This window comes from Onychostoma macrolepis, chromosome 22 (assembly GCF_012432095.1).
Source record: "Onychostoma macrolepis isolate SWU-2019 chromosome 22, ASM1243209v1, whole genome shotgun sequence".
NCBI classification, from domain to species: Eukaryota; Metazoa; Chordata; class Actinopteri; order Cypriniformes; family Cyprinidae; genus Onychostoma; species Onychostoma macrolepis.
The window spans coordinates 34252811-34277280 of NC_081176.1; the positions used below are offsets into that span (position 1 = coordinate 34252811).

Below are 24470 nucleotides of genomic sequence, written 5' to 3' on the forward strand. Positions count from 1 at the left end.
CTCCCTATGATTACTATTCCAAGCAGCTGTAGCCCTGAGCAGCCAAAATGGTACCATAAAATTGAGAGAACTAGATTATTCTTGGTCTTTTATTCTGCCAAATAAATATTAATTTACTAAATGCTGAGACCGGAACCCACACTGAAAGAGACTGAAATAGGAAAAGAAGTCTGAGTAATGCATTCGTTTTGATCGTTTCTACCCTACCAAACATAGAGAGAGTTAGTACTTCCCACCTTGCCAAGTCTGTTTTTATTTTTTCTGAGAGCCATGTATATTTGGCCAAGTACAGCCGTGATCATTTAACGGAGTAGGCCAGCTTCCTGAGATCATCAATTTTTCTGCATTTACTTTAAATCGAGAAACTAAGCCACAGTCGCACATAGTCTACACTGTTTGTTAAAAAATGTTGTAATTTTCACAAACATAAATTTTTATGTTAATTTATGTTTATGTTATGTTAAAATTACATTAAAACGTAATTTTTACTTATCCATAATCCAATTTTATTATATGGATAAGTAAATCATCTTGACATAAGATGCCCTGTAATATTCTCTGAACGGTTTTGGCACTCAAGATATCAATCATGTTTCTTTTGGTAATTCTCTAAACAAGAATTAAACTATACAATTATTTCACTGTTTTTTTTCAGAAGTGGTTTTTGTTTTTGTTTTTTTTTTACATAAAGTGTGGTTCTATTATTGTGATTGCACTTGTCTGTCTGTCATTTATACTCTTTATACTGTGCATATTTTTAAAAAATGATTATGGTTAGGTTTAACCTGTGGGATTAGTGGCACAAAATCCAAAATTTTAAATGCTATTAATTACTAAAATGGTCATTTTCCTGCACATTTCTGTCTATGATGTTTTATATGTTATTTTTATATTCTCTATAAAATGGGTATGTTTAGGTTTTGGGTTATAGTTTAAGGGATATAGAAATCAAATTCATTTATTGATAAAATTCATAAAATTGATAAAAACATCTATACAAGTATCTTTATGATTTAAAAGATTTGTACTTTTTTAGCTGTAAATATGTAACAATATTTATGTTTTGTATGTCCAAATTCTATGTCCCAGCATATTTGTAAATGTTATGCACTAATGCCTATGTATAAACACTGAGACCAGGCATAATTCTGTCTGTCTGTCTGTCTGTCAGGCGATGCAGTACATGGAGCTTCTCCCTGAAGAAAGGCGACCTGTGGCTGGCACAGCAGGATCGTTATATCGCCACAAGCAACTGATAAAACAGCTACCTTCCTACGATCACGACCCTGCATACTGCCACAGCCTGTCTGAGGTGGAGTTGAAAGCTATGGCTCAGTTTGTGAAATCCTTTAAGGAGGAATCCTTAGCAGTAGGAGAGGTTGCCCTGCCTGGAGAAAAATGTACAGCAGTGAAGAATGAAAAGGACTCCCAAGAACAGCCAGATCCTGAGACTACCACAAATGGAACAGCACAGTCTGCTCTCAGCAATAAGAGTGAATATGTGAGTTTAGTTCAGTCTTTGCAAATGGCTGACCGTGTAAACGCAAGCTAATTCTAAAGACTAACCCAACACCCTACCATTAAGGACATGCTCAAATAGATATTTAATCTCCTCCTGAAGGTAATTTATAGCTTTATATCCCTAAAGTGAATTAAACACAAACATACCCTGATAGCAAGAGACCACTGAATCAATGTTAAAAATTGAGTTGACAATGTTGATTGAATTGAATCAACATCGTTTTTGCAACCGCAATTAATGTTGAAAAAATTTTGAAATTTCAACAAACCACCATTATTGTGATCAGCGTTTGCTTTGACTCTTTCTTGACTCTTGTACATCAACGTTAGGTTTTTGTTACCTGTTTTAGTAATGTACAAAAAATACATTTGTTGAGACAGTGAAAACTGAGATCTACTGGGATCAGGCGATTGTGAGATTATTTAAATAATGGCTAACAAGTGTTTTGAGTTTTTATGTGTGATGTGCAAGCGTGCAAGATTAAAGCAGGGACACATCTGTCATACTTCTGTGAATTAACAGAAGTATGATACAGAAACTCAACAATGGTGACAATCAACAATAACATTTTATGCTGAAATGTATGCTGGGTATCAACATAGTATAAAACTCATTCATGATTCCCAGCATGCATTGCAGTTGATATGTTTGTCTGAATTAGTTTGATGATTGTCACCATTGTTGAGGTTTGTATGATGAGTGTTGATGTCTAAATCTCTCTGTATGGTTTGCTGCAGTATCTTTGCATATGAAAAGCAGAGCAGTTATATCAGTAATGAAAAATCAACTTCAACACCTTTTAATGTTTTTCAGCTTTGGTAGAGTAGAGTTTAATGTCTATTGTACCAGTAATCTGTTCCAACTTAACTTTAAAACATCTCTTTCTTTGGTAATGCATAAGTGTTTGTTTTAAAACACTGTTATAAGCACTGAGAGAAAATTAATTTAATGAAAAGCGATTTCAACTTTTTTTTCAACATGCGAGTGCAAAAGTGGTAATTCAGAAGAAGAATCAGAATGAGCTTTATTGCCAGGTATGTTTACACATATGAGGAATTTGTTTACGTGACAGAAGCTTCCACAGTGCAACAGAATGACAGTGACAGAACAAAAACAGATAATAAAAAGAATTAAAAATAGAACAAGAACAATATACAAATTGACAATTGTGTGTACAGGTATATTACATTAGACGGTTTTGTATGTACAGGTATTTTATGTGCAAATTTGAAATGTAGACTAAGGATGTGTGTTAGATAAGTGTATAAGTGTATAAATAGTGTTGTGTGTTCCACAAATATTGTCAAGTATTCAAAAGATGGATTGCCTGAAGGAAGAAACTGTTCCTGTGCCTGGCCGTTCTGGTGATCAGAGCTCTGTAGTGTCGACCAGACGGCAACAGTTCAAAGAGGGAGTGTGCTGGATGTGAGGGGTCCAGAGTGATTTTGCTAGCCCTTTTGCTCACTCTGGATAGGTACAGTTCTTGGAGAGTAGGGAGGGTTGTACCAATGATTCGCTCAGCAGTCCGGACTACTCTCTGTAGTCTTCTGAGGTCAGATTTGGTAGCTGAGCTGAACCAGACAGTTATTGAAGTGCAGAGGATGGATTCAGTGATGATGGAGTAGAACTGTTTCAGCAGCTCCTGTTGCAGGTTGAACTTCCTCAGCTGGTGAAGGAAGTACAACCTCTGCTGGGCCTTTTTAACAATGGACTCAATGTGATTGTCCCACTTCAGGTCCTGGGAGATAGTGGTGCCCAGGAACCTGAATGACTCCACTGTCGTTACAGTGCTGTTAATGATGGTGAGTGGGGGGAGTGCAGGGGGTTTCTCCTGAAGTCCACAATCATCTCCACTGTTTTGAGTGTGTTGAGCTCCAGGTTGTTAAGACTGCACCAGACAGCCAGCTGCTCAACCTCCTGTCAGTAAGCAGACTCGTCACCGTTCTGGATGAGACCGATGACTGTAGTATCATCTGCAAACTTCAGGAGCTTGACAGAGGGGTCTTTAGATGTGCAGTCATTGGTGTAGAGGGAGAAGAGTAGTGGGGAGAGGACACAGCCCTGAGGAGCTCCAGTGCTGACCGTACGGGTGCTGGATGTGTATTTTCCCAGCCTCACTAGCTGCTGCCTGTCTGTCAGGAAGCTATAGATCCACTGACAGACAGAGTTAGAGGATAGTGTTAAAAGCTGAGCTTTTTTTAAGTCCACAAACAGGATCCTCACATAAGTCCCTGGTCAGAACATAATGCAGTCCCATATTGACTGCATCATCCACAGACCTGTTTGCTCTGTAGGCAAACCGAAGAGGATCCAGCAAGGGTCCAGTAATGTCCTTCAGGTGGGCTAGCACCAGTTTTTGACTTCATGACCACAGACGTTAGAGCCACAGGTCTGTAGTCATTTAGTCCAGTAATTTTGGATTTCTTTGGGATGGGGATGATGGTGGAGCGTTTGAAGCATGAAGGGACTTTGCACAGCAGTGATCTGTTGAAGATCTGTGTGAAGATGGGGGCCAGCTGGTCAGCACAGGATTTCAGACAGACTGGTGTAACACAATCTGGGCCTGGTGCTTTTTTCCTTTTCTGCTTCTGGAAGACCTGGCGCACATCGTCTTCGCTGATCTGAAGTGCAGGTGTGGGGGAGAGGGGGGTTGCAGGAGGTGTTAATGGTTGTGTGGAGAGGTGTTCAGGGCAGGTGTGGGGTGTTTTTTCAAACCTGCAATAGAACTCATTCAGATCGTCTGCCAGTTGTTGATTCTCCACTGATTTCTGGTAGCCAATTTTGACATTTGAATTCACCAAAACAAACATGCCCCTAACCCAAAAGGGTCTCGCCCCTATTTTAATAGCTCCACCCCACACATACGTACGCAACCCAGGCAACGATTAGTTCTGTGAAACAGAACTCCTTGAGTTCTCTCCAGCGCTGGAAAGCTGATGTAAAGGCATGGGTCCTACTTCTTGCTTTATCGTAACACCGTGTCTACATCGGATGCGAGCGACAAGCCACGACAAAATACTATAGAACTCATTATAATCAGTGATGCAGTCTACACTGAAAGCGGCGCCGCAACACGATAATCCCCAACAGTAAACTGCTGCCGCGTTCTATTTATGACATATTGACACAAATTTCAAATGATTTTCAATGGTCACTTTGTCGCGTCCAGTGTAGACAGACGGCAACAGGACAACTAGACACGGTGTAAGCCTTCTTTTGTTCTGCAGACTTTTCCTCTTTTGTATTTTATCTGCCATCTCTATCTTTCTGTCATCGCTAGGCTCGGTTAATGTCCGTCATGTGCACTGATGAGCTTGTTGAAATTAAAGGTACATCCTTCTGAGACCAGTGTTTACAGAGCTCTGATGATCTGAATTGTTTATTAGGAAAAAGAACAGCTGAACATCAGTTCTTTAATAAAATATATAATTGGTTATATAATTATTTTGCTTAAATTGTTACTGCCTTGAGTTATTATTTTGGAATAAATGTAAAATGCTTAAAAACACTAAACTGGTGAGATTATACTTGGTTTCAATAAATAGAATAGCCTATTAATTACATTTTTAATGTAAAAGTACAAAATAGATTTTTACTCGGGTAATCTATGTAATGTTTAACATACAATTAAAAAAAATAAATAATAAAAAATGTGAGGACTTTGCCTCTGCATTTTGGTTGTTTATGGCTTGTTTCTGAGGTGTTTTGTATAAGAAATTATGATCCGCACTCACAAGAACAATCTTCTTTTTCCTTTTTATTTAACAATTATCACCATTGTTTCTGAGGTGATTATCACTTGTGAAGATATGATGGCATAACTGTAAACAAAGAGACAGCAGGCCAGCAGTGTTCTATCAAACTTCTGGTGATTGTATAGAGTTTTTGTTGACCTAGACTTAAGTAATTTGACACCTATTGACACCCTTAATTGTCTGTATATACTACTAGTCTATCCTACTACTAGGTAAATAAAATTGGTAAAAATAAAGGTACTTCAAAAGGTTCTTCAAGCGATGCCATAGAAGAACCATTTTTGGTTCCACAAAGAACCATTCAGTCAAAGGTTCTTTAAAGAACCATCTCTTCCTTAGCTTTTTAAAATCTGAAGAATCTTCTTTCACCACAAATAACCTTTTGTGAATCAGATGTTAAAGGTTATTTATGGAACCATTTAGACAAAAAGGTTCTTCTATGGAATCGTGAAGCAACTTTATTTTTAAGCGTATACCATTATACCAGGGGAAGACAGACCATATAAGCCGTGGATAGATAGATTTATCAGCTTTACATGGATAAACAAAAAAAATTGTGATTCACTGAGACAACAGAGATCAATTTAGCAAAATAAATAAAATAAAATAAAACATTAGTGTCATTGTTCAGATCAGTATTTATTCAGTTCAGTTCAAAAACTGTGTAAAGCTCATCAATTATGAAAGCAGTTATGTTCAACTGTGTCCAATAATGTCAGTACAGTCAGTTCAGTAATATTGCTGAATATTAAGTGTCCCCAACTAAGCAAGCCAGAGGTATTCAGTGCTAGAAATGGAGAAAGAAAAACCTTGGAAGAAACCAGGCTCAGTCAGGGGACAAGTTCTTCTCTGGTCAAATGAGCAAACATGGTGTAGTTTAATTCCAGGCTAAAAGATTGTGGATTGGTATCGTTCATAATATTTATCTAGTTCCTACTACTTGAAGATTAGGGTACATCACAGTTGACCTAATTAATGCAGGCTAACAATCCTATAACAGATTTGAATAATAGAAATGTGATAGTGTGATAGTGTGATAGTGATAGTGTGTGTAAGCCAGGTTAAAGAGATGGGTCTTTAATCTAGATTTAAACTGACAAAGTGTGTCTGTCTCCCGAACAGTGTTAGGTAGATTGTTCCAGAGTTTGGGAGCTAAATAGGAAAAGGATCTGCCGCCCGCAGTTGATTTTGATATTCTAGGTATTGTCAATTGGCCAGAATATTGAGATCGCAATATACAGGAGGAACTGCAATAAGAGCTCACTCAAGTACTGAGAAACCATTTACAGCTTTGTAAGTAATCAGCAGTTTTTAAAAATGTATGCAATGTTCAATAGAGAGCCAGTGCAGTGTTGACAGAAGCAGCTAATATGATTCCTGGTTCTAGAAAAACTCGATCTGCTGCAGTTTGAACCAGCTGGAGTTTGTTTATTAAGCATGCAGGCCAACCATCCAATACAGCTATACAATAATTTAGAATAATCTGCCTTGACATCATGAACACATGGATGAACTTGTCTGCATCTGTCATTTGTGAGCATATGTGTCAAGTTAGAGATATTTTTAAGATAGAAAAATGTGGTTTTACAAATGCTAGAGATGTGGCTTTTGAATGAAAGATTGCTATAAAATAGCACATCCAGACTGCTAACTGTTGATGAAGACTTGATAAAGCAGCCATCGAGTGTTAAAGAGTATTCTAGGTTATTGAATGCAGAGGCATTTGGTCCAGTAATTAAAACTTGTGTGGTTTATTTATTTATGTACTTTTAGGATTTAGTAATAGGAAATTACTAGTAAAGAATTGTTCCTCAGGGGGACTGAACTTGTTGAAGCTGTATTTCTCATTAATTTAGCCACTGTATCAAATAAATACCAAGGGTTATGTTTGTTCTTCTAACAGTGTCAAGAAGAAGATCTAGCGGGTTTTCTACCTTTCTATAGGCAGAAACACTGTCCTTCCATGCAGTTCGAAATACCTCTAGTTTTGTTTTCTTCCAGCTGCGCTCCATTTTCCGGACTGCTCTCTTTAAGGCTGTATATCATTTAAGCACTTTTGTAGAAATGGATCTAATATTCATCAAGCAAAGCTTTATCATTTGTTTGTCTTTATTATATCTGTTTTTTTATTTATCAGTGTATCAATTAAATTGATAACCTTAAATCAGTTGGCATGTTTTTTTTTTTATTGTATTTGCTAGTTCAGGGAACAGACACAGACTCTATAGTATGATATCTAGATAAAAGAGGCTGTGATGTGAGGAGGCTAGCAGCTGGTTGGTTTAGACAGTCTGTCTGCTTCCTGACCTTTCTGACCTCTTGATTACTGAAAATATTGACTTACTCAACTAAATCATATGAAAAAAAATTGTAACTGTATATTTTCATGTTTTCTCAAGCAGAGCAAGTACAGAATGTGCACTGAAAATGTAATTTTTTGGCATGGGCATGTATGTTAACGATATTTGGCAACACAGTTGAGCAAACTAATCAAAGTATAGCACATTGCACTCAGCAAACCTAGACTCTTTCTAAAGCATGCATACACAAGTAAAGTCAAAGCAGAGTTTGAAGAGTACATTTTTAATTAACAAAAGTTAATTGCTGTTGAATTTTGATGTTAAATATTTAGTCCATATTTGATAATACGTGTAGTCCTTAAAATATTATTCTATGTTAAATATAAATATAATGCGAGAGATCATGTGACCCTTCAACAACAGTGCACGCACAGTCCTTTGCTCTGCTCACTCTGTCAAATATTCTACAATCCTGATAGTAAATTTCAAACCACTCTCTATCATTATGAGTACTTCAACGGTCAAGGACAACCGGAAAAGAGTGATTGAGCAATCGCCAATAAAGAAATTTTTTTTTAAAGTTATTCATAGAGCATGTATAATAACTCCTTGCAAAAGATTCTGAACTAAACTACAACCAAATTACAAGTGGCATTTCTGTAATACTACGTCAGCAGGTACTTTTCTTCATATGTTTGGGGAGTGTCCGCAGTGACTGTAATAATCTATGGACACATGCAAACTTTGTTTTATCCTCGTTATTACAAATTGATTATAAGGTTAAGCCAAGTTTATGTCTCCTTTTATGTACAGCGGCACGAATTGATGGTGCTGTTGATGTTTGGCAGTGTTCTTTTTCTAAAGTACTGGTCAAGTCAAGTTAAGTCACCTTTATTTATATAGCGCTTTTACAATACAGATTGTGTCAAAGCACTTAACAGTATCAAATTGGAGGTAATGTATAATGATAAGATTAAACACTCAATTTTCAATTTTCAGTTAAAGGCATTTCATTATTGAATTCAGAGATGTCATTGTCTAGCTCAGTTTAGTTTAAATAGTATCTGTGCAATCAAATCGGCGATAATCGCTAGAAATTAAGTGTCCCCAACTGAGCAAGCCAGAGACGACTGGTAGAGGATATCTGTTGTTGTTGTTTTTGTGTTTTGTCATGAATGGATGTTGTATTAATTATGTCTTTTTTTTCTTGTTGTTTTGAATGGATGTTGTGATGTTGTGTGAAAAAAACAATAAAAAGTTGATAACAAAAAATATAAATATAATGCTTTAAATATATTAAATATAAATATATTAATATTAAATATAAATATAATGCTTTAATCAACACTTTTCACAATAAGTTAATCTTGATAGCTGTAATAATAAAAACATAGTCAAAGTTTTCCACATGTAATACTATAGCAATGGGCTTTAATTTCACCATTTTGACATTTTGTTGTTGATCCAGCTTTGCTATTTTCCCCTAACTCCTTCGTATCTTCTCTGTCTCTCAGCGTTGCAGTGGCTGTGGACAGTTGGCAGCTATGGACAGTCCTGTGGTGTACGCCGACAGGGCCGGATACTCGAGACTGTGGCATCCCAACTGCTTTGTGTGCTGCGAGTGTGGCGAGGCTCTTGTGGACCTGATCTACTTTTGGAAGGAAGGAGCACTGCTGTGTGGACGCCATTACTGCCAGAGCATCAGACCTCGCTGCCTGGGCTGTGATGAGGTAAAATAAAATGCATTTTAAAACACATTTTTGATAAAAGGTATAAAGAAATTAACCAAAATTTTGGAAAACTTTCACAACAAGGCATAAACAAGAAATCCACATTTGGTTGCATATTTATTAGCTTCACAGTAAAACCTCCAGTGTTAAATCAACACTCCCAGTGTATATATAATCCACACTCAGAGTGTTAAAAAAGCAGAGGTGGAAAGTCCAGGGGTCAGAAAGTAAAAGTCCTGCCATGTGTTTATTCCACCCATGAACTCAGCAGCTGATTTCACCAGAGGAGGAACCAAGTCATTCCTTTCGTCACAAGCAAGTCTCAAGTCAAATCCCAAGTCCTCATAGAGTTAATGAGATAATTAACTGACTGAAGAAAGCAACATCACTGAAGAAATAAGAAACACAAGAACATATGACTTGAGCCACAGCTTCAGTTGGATGGAATCAACTGAAAAAACAAACAAAAAAACAACTGACCATAATTGTTGTCAGTGTTTGCTTTAATTGGGCTCTTTACACTTTTAGTAACTCAAAGTAATTTGCTTCTAAGCAATTGCAATATTGTTTCACTGCAAATATTTGTGCATTGCTGAATCAAACCTTGAAGTAGCAGATTAACTTTTGGCTTCTGAATATGAAAACTCATTTGAATAAACATCATGAAACAGTTTCTCTTTGGTTTATTGAAAGACTTTCAGCAATCATTGAGCTGAGGAAAAAAAAGTCCTATTAAACAAATACCACTATAATGCTTCAATATTGAACAAAAAGAACTGGATAGGCTCAGGCTTTTAGACATGCACACTTACCATATGATCCTCAACAGTGGTGACAATCATTTTTCACACTGCAGTGCATGATGGGAGTTTTTACTATGGTGTTACCCACCATGCATTGCAGCATGAAGCATTTTGTTGATTGTCACCATTGTTGAGATTCATATTCATTGATGTCTGTGTGTGTCTAAATATTATAAGAGTTCAAATTTGTGTATGCGTTACATAGGTTTAAAATTATTTTGCTTTAAGCAATTTTGAGCAGCACTCTGCTTGCATGCTGTAGTTTCATAGAGTTTGTTAAGCAAAACCTAAACATAAATGAAAAAAATCAAGACTGAAAGTCAAGGGTCAAGAGCCCAACTAAAGCAAACACTGCTTTCCATGATGGTGGCATCATTTTAACCAATAAAACATCAATAGCTGATCCTCTGTAATTCTCAATAACAGCAGGTGTTCATCACTAATGCACAATCATCATTTAATTAGTAGCTGTGGCATCCCACATCATAATCAATTATCTCATTAACTTTAACTCTTTGAGGACTTGGGATTTGACTCGAGACTCGTTTGTGGCTTGAAAGGAATAGGTGCGTTCTACTTGAAGGAGCGCTGCGCAGAATGATCACTGTGTGACATCAAAGTACCGCGAGAGCAATAAGAGAGCAGATGGATCCTGATGCTTTCGAACCGCTCTCGCGGTACTTCGATGTCATACACTGACCATTCTGCACAGCGACGCTTCAAGTCGAACACGCCTAATGACTTGGTTCCTCCTCTGGTGAAATCAGCTGTCTGAGACAGCTGAAACATATGGCAAGAATTTTACTTTCTGACAGTGTTGTATCCGAGTTCAGTGTCCGAATCCAGTGTCGAGGACTTTCAAAGAGTTAAAGTTAATGAGATAATTAAGAGACAAATTAAATGATGATTGTGCGTTAGTGATGAACACCTGCTGTTATTGAGAATTACAGAGGATCAGATGTTGATGTTTTATTGGTTAAAATGATGCCACCATCATGGAGATCAGTGTTTGCTTTAGTTGGGCTCTTGACCCTTGACTCCTGTGTTAGATTTTCTCTGTAACACTGTATGTGGTGCTGTAAAGCAGAGAGACCAGTGCTCTACAGTGAGCAGCTATTTTGGTAGTCATCAAGAGCTGTCCCGTTTACAGTCAAAATAACGTTTGTTTATGTCTATATATATGTTTAGCTTTTATATAGTTAATCCTGGAAAACAACAGCATGCAAGTAAAGTCTTGCTCTAATAGTTGTAGTGGATTAATTTTAAATTTACATTATGCATATGAAAATTAGAACTGCAGTACTAGACACACACAGACATCAAGAACCAGCATGTGAATCTCAACAATGTTGACAATCAACAAATTGCTTCATGTTGCAGTGCATGCTGGGTAACACCATAGTAAAAACTCCCATCATGTACTGCAGCATGAATAATTACTGTCACCATTGTTGAGGATCAACAATGGTGACAGTAATAAGTGTTCATTTCTAAAAGCCTGAGCCAATACAGCTCTTTAATTATTTTTTCTATTTTTTCAATATTGAAGCATTACGGTGGCATTTGTTTAACAGTACTTTTTTTTGTAGTTCGGTAACAGCTGAACGTCAGTCTATAAACCAAAGAGAGACCACTTCATGATGCTCATTCAGACAGAAAGTGTAAGCTCATCTTCTCCTTAAAATTTTGATTCAGCAACGCATAAATATTTGTTGTGAAACAATATTGTAATTGTTTAAAAGCAGATTACTTTGAGTTAGTAAAAGGGTCAAGAGCCCAACTAAAGCAAACACTGATCTCCATGATGGTGGCATCATTTTAACCAATAAAACATCAACATCTGATCCTCTGTAATTCTCAGTAACAGTAGGTGTTCATCACTAACGCACAATCATCATTTAATTAGTCATTTAATTATCTCATTAACTTTAACTCTTTAACTCTTTGAAAGTCTTCGACACTGGACTCGGACGCTGGACTCGGATACAACACTGCTTTCTGACCCCCGGACTTTCCACCTCTGTAAAATAGTAACACTGAAGCAGTGTTAAATTTACTGAGATAATTAGTTTTGTAATTGAGTGATGATTGAGCATTAATGAAGAACACCTGCTGTTAACAAACTGAACCATTGAAAGACAGAGAAAGAAGAACAGAAAAAAAGAGACGAGACAAGCAGAAATACAAGAACTACAACTGACTTCAGCCACAGCCTTAGATGAAATCAACACAAGATAAAAGAAGACATTAAATCTCTCGAGATCTCAGCAGAGGATGATTAAACAACTCCACAAACAACATCAACAGCTTCACACGTTACTAATCAGATTGACTTTAGATGTTGATGTTTTAGTTTTGTTTGAATTACCATTATCGAGGTCAGTGTTTCCTTTAGTTGGGCTCTTGACCCTTGACTTAAAACATTACAATTGCTTTGGCTGCTGAGTGCCGAGGCAATTGGGTGTTGATGGTTAGACTTCAATAAAGAAATCACCAGCATTTAGTGACTTTCATAGCGGATTTAATTTAAAGCATAGTCAGTGACTGGTTGAAATCTTTGTTTTTTGTTCACATAAGCTACAATGCTTGATCCATCAGTTTTAAGATTAATCTTTTAAAAGTAAATTGGCATTAGAAGCTTATAACTGCATTATCATACGGACATCAAGACTCAGCGTATGAATCTCAACAATGGTGGCAATCAACGTATTCAGATAAACAGATCATCTGTGAACATTACAAAACACGCTACTAAATCACAACAATATAGCAAAACAAATGGAAATAGACAAGCTGCATAATTTTATTCATGTCGCATTGCATGCTGGCAGCCATGGATGAGTTTTGACTGGTGCTCCCAGAATGCACTGCAACTTGGAGCTTTATGTTGATTGTCGTCATTGTTGAGATTCATTTCAGTGCAGAATAAGTTTCAAACGTCTTCCAGATTAATATTAAAACTGTCAGATTTTAAACTACGTATATCATAAGCTCAATAACAAAATTAACTAATAAATTTACTGGTGATAATGCTCCAAATTACATCATTTACTCAAGCCACTGATTACATCTTTATTGAAACACACAATCTTATTTTCTTTGAGCTTTTTTTACTAATTTATTTCTTTGCCATAACTAACATGTCTAAACAAACAAACAGTTATGGTGGTCAAAGTAAATGTAATGTTTTAAGTCAAGGGCCAAGAGCCCAACTAAAGCAAACACTGACCTCGATAATGGTAATTAGATTAGATTAGATTAGATTAGATTAGATTAGATTAGATTAGATTCGATTCAACTTTATTGTCATTACACAAGTACAGGTACAGGGCAACGAAATGCAGTTTAGGTCTAACCAGAAGTGCAATAGCAGCAAGTGCAGTATATACAATGGTTGAATAAGTGCAGGACAAGGATATGTACTGAATATATGTATAAATATATATAGAAAGATGGTTATTAATATAAACAGAATTTACAGGTGAATATGTATAGTGAATAAATATACAGATGGCTATTACTATAAACAGAATTTACAGGTGATATGTACTATCAATATAATATATATACAGATGACTATTACTATAAACAAGGTGTAAAAGTGCAGTGGAAGTGATTGCATATTACAATTAGACATACGGTGCAAAATGTTAATGTAAACATTGATAATGTAAACAACAGTCGGCAGTGCAAATGAGCATAGTCCAATTTAGGTATGGTAGTGCAAGATACAAAAGTAAACAGTTGTTACTGTAATAAAAATTTACATTCAGTAGTGCAAATAAGGCCGATGTGAGGTAGGAGAGAAGAGTTAATAATATATGAGTAAGTGGATCAACAGGGGGTAGAGTTCAGTAAAGAGACAGCTCTGGGGAAGAAACTGTTCTTTAGTCTGCTGGTCCTGGTCCGGAGGCACCTGAAACGCCTACCGGAGGGCAGGAGAGAAAACAGTCTGTGGGCTGGGTGAGAGGAGTCCTTAAGGATGCTGCGAGCTCGATGCAGACAGCGTTTCCTCTGGATGTGTTCGATGGCAGGTAGTGGAGTCCCTGTGATGCGCTGGGCAGTTTTCACCACCCGCTGCAGTGCCTTGCGCTCCGCAACAGAGCAGCTCCCATACCATACTGTGACACAGTTGGTCAGCATGCTTTCTATTGCGCAGCGATAGAAGTTCACCAGGATAGCAGAGGAGAGCTGATTCTTCCTCAGTGTCCTCAGAAAGAAGAGGCGCTGGTGAGCCTTCTTGACCAGGCTGGAGGTGTTGGTTTTCCACAACATGTCCGCCGAGATGTGGATCCCCAGGAACTTGAAACTGGAGACACGCTCAACAGCCATTCCATTGATGTGGATGGTGTCGTGTGTGCCTCTTGACTCCTTCCTGAAGTCCACGATGAGCTCCTTCGTTTTGGTGGTGTTGAGGAGCAGGTTATTTTCAGTGCACCATGTGGCCAGGTGCTGGATCTCCTCCCTATAGGCAGTCTCATCGTTGTTACTGATGAGGCCAATCACCGTGGTGTCGTCTGAAAACTTGACGATGGAATTAGATCCATACACAGGCTTGCAGTCGGAGGTGAAGAGGGAGTAGAAAGCGGGCTTAGCACACAGCCCTGTGGTACACCAGTGTTAAGTGTGATGGATGTGGAGCAGGTGAATCCTGATCGAACATTCTGGGGTCTGTTGGTCAGGAAGTCCAAAATCCAGTTACACATTGAGGTATTGATGCCCAGGTCTCCAAGTTTGGCTATTAACTTGGTTGGGATGACAGTGTTGAATGCTGAGCTGAAGTCAACAAACAGCATACGTGCATAAGTGTTCTTATTGTCCAGGTGAGTGAGCACAGAGTGCAGTGCCATGGAAACTGCGTCCTCTGTGCTCCTATTGCTCTGATAGGCAAACTGGTGTGAGTCCAATGTGGATGGTAGAGAGTCTTTTAGGTGTTCCAGGACCAGCCGCTCAAAGCACTTCATGACGATGGGTGTGAGTGCTACAGGGCGGTAGTCATTAGGGCACCTCGGACTAGAGTGTTTTGGCACTGACACAATGGAAGTGCATTTAAAGCATGTTGGTACGGCTGCTTGGGCAAGAGACAGGTTGAAAATGTCTGTAAAAACCCCAGCGAGCTGCTCCGCACATGCCCTGAGAACACGACCAGGGATGTTGTCTGGTCCAGCAGCCTTGTGCGCTGATCTGGCTCAGTGCCTTGCAGACATCTGTGGAGGAGAGTATGATTGGTGGGTGGTCAGCTGAGGGATTGAGCTTGGTGGCAGTTTCTCTGTTGTCTCTTTCAAAGCGAGCATAAAAGTAATTTAGCTCGTTCAGGAAGTTGACATCAGTGGCTGCGGGGGTGGAGTGGGTGGGTTTGTAGTCACTGATGGCCTGAATGCCCTGCCACATGCGTCGAGGTCAGAGTTGGAAAAGTGTCCCTCTATCTTTAGCTTGTAGCAGTGCTTGGCCTTTTGATGCCCCTCTTCAGGTTTGCTCTGGATGTGCTGTAGGCTTGTGCATCTCCTGATCTGAAGGCAGTGTTGCGTGACTTCAACAGGAGTCGCACTTCCTTGTTCATCAAGGCTTCTGATTTGGATATGTGGTGATCTGTTTCTGGGTTGTAACACTGTCAATGGTGATATTGATATGATCCAATACAGAGGAGGTGTAAGAGTCAATGTCTGTGTGAGCGCCACTGGTGGCTTGAGAAGCAAACATACTCCAGTCTGTGTGTAGAAACCTTTCCTGGAGTGTGGAATCTGCCCCCGCAGGCCACACCTTGATGGTCTTCACTGTTGGCTTCACACGGTTGATGAGGGGTGCATATTTGGGGGTGAGGAACAAAGAAAGGTGATCTGACTGTCCCAGGTGGGGGAGGGGTGTCGCAACGTAAGCTCCAGCCATGTTTGTGTAAACATGGTCTAAGGTTTTGTTTCCTCTGGTGTGACAGGAAACATGCTGGTGAAACTTGGGTAGCACTGACTTTAAGTTTGAGTGATTAAAGTCACCTGCAACAATAAAAGCCGCTTCCGGGTGATCAGTCTCAAACAAAACTAAAACATCAACATCTAAAGTCAATCTGGTTAGTAACGTGTGAAGCTGGTGATGCTGTTTATGGAGTTGTTTAATCATCCTCTGCTGAGATCTTGAGAGATTTAATGTCTTGTTTTATCTTGTGTTGATTTCATCTAAGGCTGTGACTGAAGTCAGTTGTGTTTCTTGTATTTCTGCTCGTCTCGTCTCTTTTTTTTCTGTTCTTCTTTTTCTTTCAATGGTTCAGTTAGTTAACAGCAGGTGTTCTTCATTAATGCTCAATCATCACTCAATTACTAAGCTAATTATATCATTAACTTTAACACTGACTCAGTGTTACTTTTTTAACACTCTGAGTGTGGATTATTTGTACACTGGGAGCGTTGATTTAACACTGGAGGTTTTACTGTGTTGAGATGTGTATGTGAAATAAACACCAATTAATTCTCTGTCCGTCTCTCACTTTCTTTTGTAGCTGATCTTCTCAGAAATGTTCCTGCAGGAGGCCAGTGGTCATGTGTGGCATAAGGAACACTTCTGCTGCTGGCTGTGTGGGCAGAATCTCAGAGTTCAATGTGGTTGTGACAAGCGCCAATCAAAATAATTCAGAATAAACAGAAAATACTCCACAATATGTTAAAATGCCACTATATGTGTTTTAAACACAATTTTCCACTATTTTAACTATTTTTATTGGTGGGATTTTTGATTTGCATATAGAAACCCATGCAAAGCCTGACTTAGCATATTAGCATCCTCAAAAACAAAAAATATCAGTGTTTATTGATAGTCTAGGAATTATTAAAGGGGTCATGAATTGAGAAATCAAATTTTACCTAATCTTTTGACACATAAGACGTCATTGTACTAAAATGTATAAAAACAGACTGTACTTTGCAGAACTCAAAACTTCCTTGTTAGTCCAAAATCAACTTTTCTTGAAACAAAGCTGCCAAAACTAGTTTCCAATTCTGAGTTTTAATAGAGTCAACAACAAGACTGCCTGCACAGACACAGATCAATGTCTGATTCCGCTAATGCATTATATGAACACGTTTACATTGTAGTTTACATTAAAGTGTCTTTAATCAGTGGTCAAATTAGAGGTTTTCTCAGGTCCCAATATCTGTACCTGATCCAGTTTAACCCGAGACACTTCTCACCCAACATGCATAAAACATTTTTTAGAAAAAGAAAAACCCAACCTGAGACAGACCCAATAAATACAGCTTCGGTCTGTTTTTGTTTCAAACCCAACTGGACCCAAATGCACGTCAGTAACAAATGATGGCTTTTTCATCTGGGTATGGCACAAACCAAAATCACAACAAAAAGAAACACTACAGCAGATGTAGATTTATCTTACCTTATTTGTAGAAAATATGTTCTCTGATCCTTTTTTGTAACAAAAAACAGCTATGTTTTTAAACCCATGTTGCCATAAACCAAAATTATGTAGCCTATACTTTGTCAAAAATCTGAAGGAATAGATGAACTTAGCATAAGCTGTATGTTGTACCTCAAAAAAGGAAATTTACGTTAATACTGATAAGAAAATCCCCACACTCATTTGCTTAAATGGCTTGGGTATTTATACAGTTTATACGCCATTTATACAGAGTTTGGTAATTTTACAATAAAGAACAGATGGACAGAAAACATTTACATGTATTCATTTAGCAGATGTTTTTATCCAAAGCGACTTACAATTTGGGGAATACAGAGAAAACAGAGAAAAAAGAAGCATAATAGCATTTGTTTTAAAAAATAAAACATTGTTAGATGCCTGAAATGAAACATTGGCATATTTTAAAAGAATTTGGGTCCCACTTTAACCACTTTTAACTTCATCAAAAAATAAGTACAATTTACTTCTTGTGTTCATATTGTATTACAAAAGACTTCTGCTGCTATTGAGGTGGGATACGGGTAAGGTTAGGGACGGGTTTGGTGGTCTGGGTAGGTTTAAGGGTGGGTTAAGGTGTAAGGGATTGTAATTATAAATGTGATTACAGAAATTAATTACAGATGTAATTACATGCAGGTATTTTTGAAAATATAAGTACATTGTAAAAACATCAATGTACTGTACACAATAAGTGAATTGTACTAAATGAGTCATTTAAATGTAATACATTACATTTATTTTAAAAGACTCAAGAATCAAGGCTAACTAATGTCAGTTCTGACCCATGTCTGAGGCACCTGTCAAACTTTTGAAACCAAAACTGCTTGGGTTTTGGATCTAACAGTGGACTTGTGAGAACCTCTAGTTCAAATCAGAAGGCCAAACAAAGTCCCTTTCAAGGAAAGACACTCAGCGTCATGTGCTAATTTCAGTTATCTGAGACCAAGTTCAATCTCTCTGAATGGGGAAATCCTGAAATCTCAAAAACAGCTTGCCACATTAACATTTCAATAATATATTTCAAATCAGAAACAATAAATCCAAAAATAGAAATGTTCTTTTTATGCTCAAATAGAAAATAGTTTTTAGAATGTATTTCAGTGACTTTCAGTGAGAGTATTTCAGTCATTTTCAATGACTACCAAAATCATTGTAGAGAATGGCCTTTTATTTCTAAATTATGTTTTTGGTGTAAAAATCCTATTAACATTAGGAAACATTAAAAAATATTATTCTGCAATATGAAAAACGCAGTTCATGACCCTTTTAAGTACTACATGGAGTACTATTGATCATTAACTGATGGAGATACATTATCTGACCATTTGAATATTTTTATCTCAATCAGTCGTCACTCATTTTTACTTGATTATTTGGAGTATTAATCTATCTTTGAAGAAAGTGGTCCACAAACAACATTGATTTAAGTCTGCAAAACTATTCATGATATCAGCCTGCACTCAGGAGTTTGTCCAATCAAATGCTCGAGAAGGTTTTTTTGTTTTCAGTCCTACGGCATCCAATACTGCCACATTGCAAGAACTCGGCTCATCACTACACAGATGAACGAGCTTGAATTCAATGCTTTCAATGGGAAACCTTTATGGTCATAAGGTAATCCAAGGTAATATAAAATGGCACAACTATGAGTGTGATACGAACAACAGTGGAGTGTTATAAAAAACAAAAAATCCCAACCCTCCTTTAAAAATTTGAAAATGTCACTTTATAACTACTAACGAACGAATGCTGAGTTGCTTCATTAAAGTTAAAAGCTTATTGAATTATATACAGTAGAGTATTATGAGACAGAGTGAGTGATTACCTGCATCTGAACTGAAACAGCATTCATTCTTCGGCTCAGTCTCATATAGTTAAAAAGTTTGTTTTATTGTCCACTGAGAAAAGCGTGTCAAAATCACCATCACTAACACACAGCCTGTTTCTCAATATCTAATACTACCATTAAATGCTACTATTATTTATATAAAATATTATTTATTGAACAATAATAGCCATTATGAAGGTATAAGAAGTTTGTACAGCAGGAAATAAACGCAAGTAAACAGTCTTGCAACAGTAATTCAGTCAAAAAGACAAGGCATGGCTCTGATAAAGAAATTAACCATGAAACATATTACTTATTACTACTTTAATGTGGCACTAAAACACTTTCATGTATTAAGCACCCAATATGACATAACAGTCCACAGGGTTTGGTCCAGTCAGTGATTCTCAATTCCCATCCTGGGGACTGCACATTTTGTTTTTTCTCCCTTATCTGTCATAGCAGGTTCAGTTTGTGAATAAGAGAGACATCCAAAATGTGCAGTGCTGTGGGTCCCCAGGACAGGAATTGAGATCCACTGGATTTATGGTGATGCAGTTGTTGAATTGTTTAAAAAAGGCAGAGGTTATGTTGAACTGTCATTCTGCACACACTTTGTTTCAAGGGCATACATAAATATTGCCAGTAGCTGCCAGATACAAAAGCCAGAGCCTGTCAAGCTTAAGTACGTAGGTGAGAGTTCATGAAGTGAGTTCCTGCAAATAGTTCCTTGCACTGAGGAAATAATTGTAAGAGCTTTTTATTGCAAATGTTTTTGAAAATATTAAATTACTTAAAGGAATGTGCTTTGGATTGAATCCATAGGTGAGTGTGCATGAGTGTTTGAAGTTTAATTTAATGTAAGGTTTTCAAACAAAAGTAATTGTGAGCTAAAATGATCATCGATCAATATAATTGCCGTTATGAAATATGTCCTGTGACTGTATTGAGAACTGCATTTAATAACCAATTAGTTACATTTCTGGAAGCAATTGTATTCTTGTTGTTTTTCACAAAAGTATATGTTTTTCATGAGAAAATATGCCTTTATGGTAGCTATTGTTTATTTGTATTTAGTCAATGACTCATTAAAATTAGACTGAAGGTCAGTGACTAAACTGGAAGAAAGGAAAGATTTGAATAACCTATTTCCAGCTAGTTGATTTGGAAATTGCCATACAAACTGGAATGTCAACCTTTTGTATCTCAGTTTAACAAATAGATTTTTAAAAGGGTTCACATTGCTCAATGTATTTTAAAAAGTTACTCTCATCTTTTAATCTCTCTTGTCTAAACGCTTAATCAGTAATTGCTACTTTTGTGTAGGTATTCAGTTGGTTTGCTTATTTAGTCCATGGAGAATAAAGACTGCCTTAAAATGATTGTGTTTGTTTTCATTTTATTGGAATGTGTGGTGAAACATCTCGAGCAGTGGTCTAATTAGGATTGACTCTGACAGCAGCAGAGGAGATGAAGAGAGGAGAGCTGCTGATACTTTTGCAAAACACTGAATGCAGAAAACAGAATTATCTTTTCACTGTAAAAAATTGTGCCGTTAAATAACAGTAATGTACTGACAGCAGAGTTGCCAGTAATGTACTGTTAATTTACAGCCCTCTACCGTTAATTTACAGCTTTTCATTTTTACAGCATGTTACTGTTATACTACCATGGAAATTAACTCTGCTCCAATTGGTTCAAACAGTTCGAGTTTAAAATATTAGTATTCATATAGCATTAGTAATGAGAACTTATATCATTTGAGACCACTAAGAAGATATATTTCTTAGTATAAAACTGCAAACACTTTAAATAACTAAAAACATGTCTTTAACTCAAATTGTTTCAGTTCATCATCAGCTGTAGCATACGTGCATGTGCTGAAGTACTTAACAAAAAGATCATCGCTGCTTAAGCAACTACATAGTTATTTTAAATAAAACAGCAGAACAGGTATTTGTGTCTCATCATTGACTGAAGCACAGGCTCTACTCTCCAGCACAATGGTGACCCACAAAACTACATTAACAGATCTCTCTTGTGCAAAAATACATTAATACAGTTCAGATTAATATTTACTCTCCTTATCAGTTCATGACTTTGCATAACTGTTTTCTGTGGACCTTCACTAATATTTCAGTAAAAATAACCTTTTATTAACCTTTTATAAATAAAAAATAATAAAAAGTAAATTGCTGTTTTTCCTTGAGTTAACGGTAATCTACTGGCAGCACGGTTGCCGGTAAGTTACTGTTTTTCTACAGTTTGTTGCCATAAATTAATTAGAGTTTATTGCTGTTAGATTACATTTCATGCCGTTTTTTTCCTCTTCTTACATCTTTAACCCTTTAAACCCCACAACAAAATCCTCAGTTTTAAATGAACACTTGTAATGTGTGCACACTACAGAGTGTTACAGTAACACTGAATCAGTGCTGAAGTTAATGAGATAATTCTGTGATTAATTAAGTGATGATTGATCATTAATGATGAACAGCTGCTGTTAACAAGCAGAATCACTGAAGAAAGAGAAACACAAGAACTACAACTGACTTCAGCCACAGCTTAGATGAAATCAACTGAAATAAAGAAGAAATTAAATCTCTCCAGATCTGATCAAACAACTCCTAAAACAGCATTACTTCACACATTACTAACCAGACTGATGCTATTTCTGTCAGAAGTTCACAGAAATGCAAGTTGTTTTTTAACTACCATGATGGAGATCAGTGTTATCTTTAGTTGGGCTCTTGAACCTTGAATTTTTAACATTAGCTTTTCTTTGTTTATTGTACACGTGTTTTAAAACGCATTTGTTATGGCAAAAAGAACCAAAACAAAATCTGTAATATTCTTATGTTTTGCAAATGACGTAACCATCATTAGACATTATATTCACTGATTCTTTTTTTCTCCAGTGTCTCTTCTGTTACCAAAGTGATGTAATAACAGTCTGCTCATTATTTTGCTCTAGTAAGATTGTTAAAAACATTACTGACAATTAAAAAAAAAAAAAAGCTTTAAAGTGCTATGAAACACACGCCTCAAGAATCAGCATATGAATCTCAACAATGGTGACAATCAACCAAAATAAATAAACAAATCAACTCTGAACATCACAAAACATGCTACTAAAACTCAACACAAAAACAAAAGCAATTATAAAATCAAACAGAAAGAATTAGAGAAAATAAGTGGACAATTCAGTGGCATAAATTATTCATATCGCAATGCATGCTGGGAGTCATGAGTGAGTTTTGTACTGTACTTGCAGCATGAAGCTTTTGACACCATTGTTGAGATTCATATGCTGATTCTTGATGTCTGTATGTGTCTTAATTATGCTGAAATATTGAATGTTTTGTGTATAAGATGTTGTGCAATTCTTTATAAGAGATTGTTTTGCAGTATCACAGCACACATCAGAAGGTGAAATTGATAAAAAAAGCCACATCACTCCATTAAAGATAGAATGAGATTAGAGAAGCAAACCACTTCATGATTACAAACCAAAAACGTTTACTTACAAATTTGTTTGGTTTTTGTTGCTATAACTGCCTTTTATTAACACTGCCATAATGGTGAGGTCACACAAAACATTTTCAATAAAGCATCTACATATCTATTAATTTTCAAGTAATTTTATAGATATGTGGCAGAAATAAAGTCAAACTGTAATTCTGTTTGTGGAGTTGTTTAATCTGCTGTTTTATTTCAGTTGATTTCATCTAAGGCTGTGGCAGATTGTCAGTTGTAGTTTCATTTTTCTCTATTTTCCAGTGATTCTGCTTGTTAACAGCAGCTGTTCATCACTGGCTGAATTCACTCAGTGTTCATTTTCTCTGTCAGGTGGGCTATATTAGTAAACTCATGTAGGGAATAGTGAGTGAGGGTGTAGGGTGTGATTTGAAACAGCCTCTGAGTGTCAACTCTGAGCGCTGTTACTTCTCAGAACTGCAGAAGGCTACTTTCTCGAAAACAACAAATATTACCCAGAATTCATTGTTTTTTTTACGGGATTTTACTGTTGTAATCAAAAAACAGCATGTTACTGTCAGAATATGGCCGTTTTTTTACAGCTATTTTTTACAGTGATACATTATATGGTTCTAACACTCAAATAAATCAAAGTTCATCCACATTTAGCATTAACACATGATAATAAATTTGTATTATTATATTAAAAGCAATTCATAATAAACAATATAGCAACTGAGAAAATGACTGGTAACACTTTATTTAAAGGCTTCCTTGTTACATTGTTACACATACTGTGTAAGCACTGTGAAGTGAAGCACTGACCTTTCTACTTTACAGCAACACATGTATTGTTGCAAAGAAAAATCTAACACAAAAAGTCAAGGGTCAAGAGCCCAACTAAAGTAAATACTGATCTCCATGATGGTGGCATTGTTTATAACCAATAAAACATCAACATTTAAACCTCTGATAATTCTAAATAAGAGCTTCAGTAGTCATCTGACAGAAATAAAGTCAGTCTGGTTAGTAATGAGTGAAACTGATGATGTTGTTTGTGGAGTTGTTTAATCCTCCTCTGCTGAGATCTTCAGAGATGTCTTCTTTTATTTCAGTTGGTTTTATCAAAGGCTGTGGCTGAAGTCAGTTGTAGTTCTTGTATTTTTCTTTTCTTCAGTGATTTTGCTTGTTAACAGCAGCTGTTCATCACTAATGCTCAATCAGCACTTAATTGATCACACAATTATCTCATTAACTTTAACTCTGCTTCAGTGTTACTTTAACACTTTATTTGGAGTGGGACCAAATACACTCTGAAGCAGTGTTGATTTAACACTGGGGATTTTACTGTTTAGGACAACTGACAGAACCTTCAATAAGAGCACTACAAGCCCAGGAAGGAAAGAACCACTTTCACATGTGGTTTCTGCTCTTCATCTTTCTCAAAACTTATTCCTAAGGTTTAGCCTGGGACCACCATAAAATTCCTCAGGCTCCAGATGAAGCAGCAATGGCTGAAACAAAGAGAGGTCACAAGTATAACAATTAAACATCCATCATAGACAAATACAAAACGGCATAGACAAATTATTATTTCTCAGTAAAAGCTAAGTAAAAGCAGTTAACACACAA

At 36.8% G+C, this 24470-nt stretch overlaps 1 protein-coding gene across 2 annotated transcripts in view; it reads left to right on the forward strand.

Annotated features, from left to right (window-relative positions):
• The window catches only part of lmcd1 (LIM and cysteine-rich domains 1), a 55437-nt gene extending 35827 nt beyond the window's left edge, over window positions 1-19610 (forward strand). The window contains exons 4-6 of one of the 2 annotated variants that reach the window (XM_058761248.1): window positions 1172-1501; window positions 9092-9307; window positions 11700-11778. In XM_058761248.1, the coding sequence (XP_058617231.1) occupies window positions 1172-1501; window positions 9092-9307; window positions 11700-11714 (561 nt within the window). In that variant the 3' untranslated portion in view covers window positions 11715-11778. Of the gene's footprint in view, window positions 1-1171; window positions 1502-9091; window positions 9308-11699; window positions 11779-16600 lie in introns of those variants that run through there. The other variant, XM_058761247.1, reaches the window with a different exon arrangement.
• Window positions 19611-24470: the final 4860 nt, after the last annotated feature.